The 6,000-nt window shown below is 35.0% G+C and overlaps 1 protein-coding gene across 1 annotated transcript in view; it reads left to right on the forward strand.

Annotated features, from left to right (window-relative positions):
- LOC108550579 (WW domain-binding protein 11) overlaps positions 1-5,239 on the forward strand; it is a 31,647-nt gene extending 26,408 nt beyond the window's left edge. The window contains exon 4 of the mRNA XM_017904334.1: positions 3,067-5,239. Within this exon, the coding sequence (XP_017759823.1) occupies positions 3,067-3,806 (740 nt within the window). The 3' untranslated portion in view covers positions 3,807-5,239. The remainder of the gene's footprint in view (positions 1-3,066) is intronic.
- Positions 5,240-6,000: the final 761 nt, after the last annotated feature.

Consider the following 6,000-nt stretch of genomic DNA (forward strand, 5'->3'; position numbering starts at 1 on the left):
TATATATATATATATATATATATATATATATATATATATATATATATATATATATATATATATATATATATATATATATATATATATATATATATATATATATATATATATATATATATATATATATATATATATATATATATATATATATATATATATATATATATATATATATATATATATATATATATATATATATATATATATATATATATATATATATATATATATATATATATATATATATATATATATATATATATATATATATATATATATATATATATATATATATATATATATATATATATAATAAAAAGGTGTCAGAGAATAACGAAGAAATTAATATTTTAGGAGATATTTCAAATTTTGTAAAATTTCTTGCTTAATTACATTAATTAACTCATAAATAAAGTGCAATATAAATAAATATGGAAATTAACACGCTATCATATAATATTGATAAATATACTTACAATTGGATCAATAAAATTCGATTGGACATCAAAATTTATATACCCTAAGAAACAAAATTGAATGTCAAAAATTCAAAAATTCGAAAAAATAAAAATAACTCTCGATTAAGATGATTGAAAGCAGCATTGCCAATTATTTGGTGGTTATCGCAATGAACGTAAACAATTTTCAAAAATATCGAAATATAATCTCTTCAGCTGCAATAATAAGAATACATAGATCTCAGTTTCGTGCTTTTTTAACAAGGGGGTCTAATTCGAGCAAAATTTCGTATATTTGCACAGTAGACAAAGACAGAACATATACATACATATTTTTAGTTGCTGTCAAATTAAGTACAAGAAATGAAAGTTATAATGTCAAGTTTGAAGGATAAAGCTCGAATCCAAAAAATCATTTTCAAAATGCTATTTTAGGAACGAGTAAAAATTTTTCGTTAAGTAAAATATTTTTTTAATATCTCAGTAATCGATGAATTTTTATCAAAAACCTATTTTACATTTATCCATTTTCCAATTTGAAAATCGCTCTTCGCAAAGGAGTAAAACAGAATTTAGTAGTAGTAAAGTGATAATAAATGGGACCTATCGAACCATGCTAAAATTAAAAATTAGTATAAATTTTTATTTTAAATTTATTTTATTTTATAAAATTTGTATTAAAATTAATCAACAATTTTTGTCTATTTCGCTATTTGACGTTAAATAGTTATAGTCATTTCCCTTAGTATTGGATTCTGCACTCTGAGATTTCTTCCTTTCTTTCGGCCAGCAGTCTAATACATTCACGTAATCAAAAGTTTCTCGAAACGTCTTGTTTCGAAAAGAAAAAAAATTATGAATATCTATAAATATATTTGTATTGCATAGAACTCAGGAGTTTGCAAAAACGAGAGGAATATGCAAATGTAATACGAAGAGTATACGATGTCTAATAATTTATGATTAATTTACGATAATTTACATTACGTTGCTTGAATCAATCATATATTCGTTTTAGACAATCAGCTTTGCATAACTTTCTTTATTTATTTAAACAGAAAATCCGTATAGGTTCATTAAAAAAATAAGTATCATTGCATTTGGCAACTGTACGAATACATTTCTATAATCATAACAGAATTATGATTATTATTAAATAAAAATTGAGAGAAGCTTGATTTTTTCTATCTTTAATAAAAGCAGGGTTATAGTCTAATCCACTTACTATAGACTACTATAATTTTTTTTTTTTTTAATGAATTTAACCCGTATATAAGCTCGTTAAATAAATTAAGATATTAACAGCGGTTATGCAATACAACTTCGTTTATCCGAATTAATTGCAAGACAAATCTGTTCAGATTTTTCGATTAATCAGTCTGAAAGAAGCAAATTTTGAATTATATCGTAAATCAACAAGGAGTTGAAAATTTTTCAACTATAAATATTTTTTAAGCCAATGTTTAATAAGTAATTTTAAGCTAATTAATAAAATAAATTACATACGAATTAAATATAGACATTTATATGGCATTTATTTTTTCGTCACGTTTTATTCGCTGTAACGCAATACGCACTTTCTGTATTCGGATAATCGGTTATTTGTAAAATCAAAATTCGCATAATCGGTGTTCGGATAATTGACGTTTCACTGTAACAGATCTTAATTAGTTCCAAACATGCTGGATCCACATTGGTTACAATTGTTCGCGAACAGCTTGCAATTGAGTATACACTATTCGTACAACGCTACAATGTGTGCACAGTGGGTAAACTTATTTACGAGCAGTATGCAAATAGGAAAAGCAACATATATCAGAACTGGTGAATAACTCGTAAACAATTACAGATCTGTTCGCTGATTAATAGAAGCAGATATTCTAAATCGAAGTGATCAATGAGATCCAATGAGATCGTGCTACGAATACGTCCATATACTGTGCGCACCCCGCAAGAAGTCTAACTCGGACGCGCCATCTACTCATCTATCACTGATAGTCTTTCTCGCACAGTACGACTGGTATATATGACTACTGTGGACAATAGCTCTTATAAAACCAAAAATACACGTTGATTCTTTGGATTCGAAGACTTTTCCGCTGTAAGAAGATAACAACTTGAAATAGAATAAATCTCTGAATAAAAAGTGATATATAGAAAATTAGTTATAGGTTAAATGAGTCATTCACGTGCCAAAGTGCTTAACTCTACTTTCTAAATTTTTGGAAACTTTTATTTGTCATTTCACGGAATTAATCAATTTTGCAAGTGATAGACCCAAATGGGGCGATCAATTAGACCTGCACTTCTTCCACGCGACTTCTTGCGAGGCACGCACAGTACGATCAGAGTTTGCGGACAGATCCACTACGTTCCATTTTTCGAACGAATAGCGTTCACTGTTGACAGAAACAATCACACTGTGGAACTGTCGATGAGCAATGTGGACCCAGCATAACAGAGGTACTCACGAATCGCGCGAGTCCCACAACTGCGCATTTCTCGCAGACATTTATCTCACGTTTCGCTCGATCCAGAAGAATCTTCGGAATCCTTTCCGACACACGATCTATCTGCTACATAAGCGTGCTTTACGTGTTTGTTTCAGCATTCGAGGAGGCTCGTGGCTATTCGATCGAGCGTAAAATCTATTTAAACGCGTTACAGAAAACGCCACGCGAGAAAATCGACACGAGTAAGATCAGCATGGAATCGAGCTCGTCATCGAGCTACGAGTCTTTGAGTAAGAGGAAATTGTTCAGCCACCCAGCAAGCGGAGGCAGATTCGGCTTGTACACGATGGGTCCACCAGGCCTCGTGTCGGCCAGGCGCGGTTTCGCGAAAGACGGTCCATTCTCGCCGGGACATTTCGGTTTTGGCGGGCCACCGCCAGGCTTCCGTCCTATGCCACCTCCACCAGGCATGCCACCCGTGCCACCGCTACCAGGTCCTCCGCCTATGTACGGGCCGCGGCCGTTTAGGTACGGACCACCACCGGCACCGTCCATGCGTCCGCCGCCACCTAGGCCAGGCTTCCCCTTCCTTGGTTTCCCGCCACCAAGACCTCCTCCGACCATGTTACCTCCACCGAAAATGCCTCCGCCACCTCCTCCACGCGTGACCTTACAGCAGTTGCAAACGCAGAAGAAGAAGTCGCACATAAGACACGGCGTCGTGAGTAAAAACCGTGCTGGTGCAATGAGACAGAATAGCCAATTGAGGAGGATACTGCCAAAGCTGTTGAAAGAACAGGACTTCACGGTAGACACGTTCGAAGAGAATTTGCTCGCGGTTTCGACTCAGACGAACAGGCGGCCAAACAAAGGAAGATATAACCAGAGGAAGTGACAGCGTGCCATTTAGGAGGCATGATATTACTTAAACGTACAATATCCCGTGTAATTCGCTATTGCCGAGATTCGCAGCCTCTTCGATGGCCAGTTGGCTGTTCGAAGGGCCAAGCAATCGCGAGAATGGACAACGGTTACTAACTAGTAAGGTTAGGTAACTAACTAATTGGTGCCCATCCTACGCATCCATCTCCTTTTTCTCCTCTGTCCACGCAACATGTTCCTTGACACTATTTTGAGAATAACATTCATCATTAATGAAAATAAATGCACTTTGTCGATAATATGATTATGAACCAGTCCATTATCATTCACCTTTTATAATTGATCGACTCCACGTCGAGAGGTTATGGTTTAGTACTTAATCGACGATGAGAGATCGCAAGTGTGCCATTGTTAATTCAAGGATCACGGCTCAGTCTCGTGGTTTCTCGTGGTTATAGACTGAAAATAAACACTCCGGGGCAGGTTTGCTCCCTGTACGGTGTTTTCCAACCACTGTTTCATCTTTAGATACGATACATTCGGACGGCTCGTTAAGTATATTGCATTGTTAACCACTTGCGTTGGAAACACGTGCCATGCACGTCCAGATCTTCTGCTACCAAATTCGCCAACCACGTGTCGGATACGTCGGTAGGTTGTTGCCGAAATAAAGAATGACGTGTGTGTCACGTCGACGGATTACACCGCGACGCGTATAGTCATCGATATAGCTGCAATACATTTTATCACGACGCAGGCAAATCGATTAATAAATTTATTTTATTTCATTAATTTCTCGGGGAGGCTAAGGGCTACGAAGGAGCCATCCGCAAAGGCAAAAGAATAATCCACAGAGTGCATGCAAAATACACGCAGTGGAACCACGTAGAACTTCCAAGAATCCCTTGCGGAACTACATATACCACGCTGTACAAAATTACTTAATAAACAAAGCTTTTCGCATTTGTATAAAATTCTTTGCGTAAGACTTTGCCCAGCCTTCTCGTTTCAAGTCACGCCAGCGTGTTAGCATGGCGTTTTGGCACACGCGTTCGCAGATTCGTTGCCAGCGCAAGTGGTTAGCATTGCCACAGTGATCACCGATCACCGGTTCTACGAATTTTTCGAATTCATCTCATCGCTCGTTTCAATCATTTTTTCAAAATCTCAACAGTCGCAAATAAATAGCGAGTTTTCTTCTTTTCTGATCGCATTCTTTGACAATTCCTCGTTATATCCTAAGAACCAAATGTTATTCTTGCCCCCTGATCGTGTGACAGTTGTTAACACTAAACCTACCACAGTATGAACGACGATTCTCCAATTTTTTATCGAAAATTCTGCATTTAATGTCATCGATTACTCGACTTCTCGATATTTCCCTGAATATACGTATATCAATTTTTCTGTTTCTTCTTCTCTTCCATTTCCTTTCAAGCTCTTTCATTTCTCCACCTATTGGTCATTTGACTGGTCGTGGTGGGTTTAGCGTTAATTTCGATCATCGAAATTTTTACTTCTTCATTCACTTCTATAAATTCTTCTTGTTCTTCAATAAGCTTGATTCGAAAGTATATTCTTAGTAAAAGTTGCTCATCGATTACTACCTATTTTAACTATGTTAACTCTTTCCGGTCGAATTTGCCGTAGGGCATGGTACACGTACTGGTCGGAATTATTTCATTAATCATTTTTTCCTCTTTAAAAACATATAAATTTTATTCGCCGTATTCTTTACTGTCTTGGTACTCGATATTTCATCCAGATTTATCCGTAGTTTTCTTTGGTACTATATATGTCAAAATTGCCGCTTTCCATCTTGGTTTCTTGGTTTCATCGTGTGACACGTAGTTTTTCGTTTAATCGTTCTTCTTCATTTTCATAAATTTATCTTGGTAAATTTTAAATTTCATAGGGGGGATTTTATGTGATATTCATTTCGATATTCGTTTACATCCTTGTTTTATATGCGACTGTTTATAGAAGAAGTACCTAATGCTCAGAAAAATAGTGGTTTCCACTATTTCATCGACTTTCGCAAGAACGAGTAAGGTCTGCAGCATTGGTTGACTGTATAAACACCATTCGTAATATTTATATTTGTGCCCATAATTATGAAAGTGATCTAAGTCATATATTTTTTGTTTCGAGATATTTAATGGATTACATTTAAATAAATTAAAAAATATTTTTATATTACGCAGCAT

Source organism: Eufriesea mexicana, unplaced genomic scaffold (assembly GCF_001483705.2).
Source record: "Eufriesea mexicana isolate 0111107269 unplaced genomic scaffold, ASM148370v2 scaffold2901, whole genome shotgun sequence".
NCBI classification, from domain to species: Eukaryota; Metazoa; Arthropoda; class Insecta; order Hymenoptera; family Apidae; genus Eufriesea; species Eufriesea mexicana.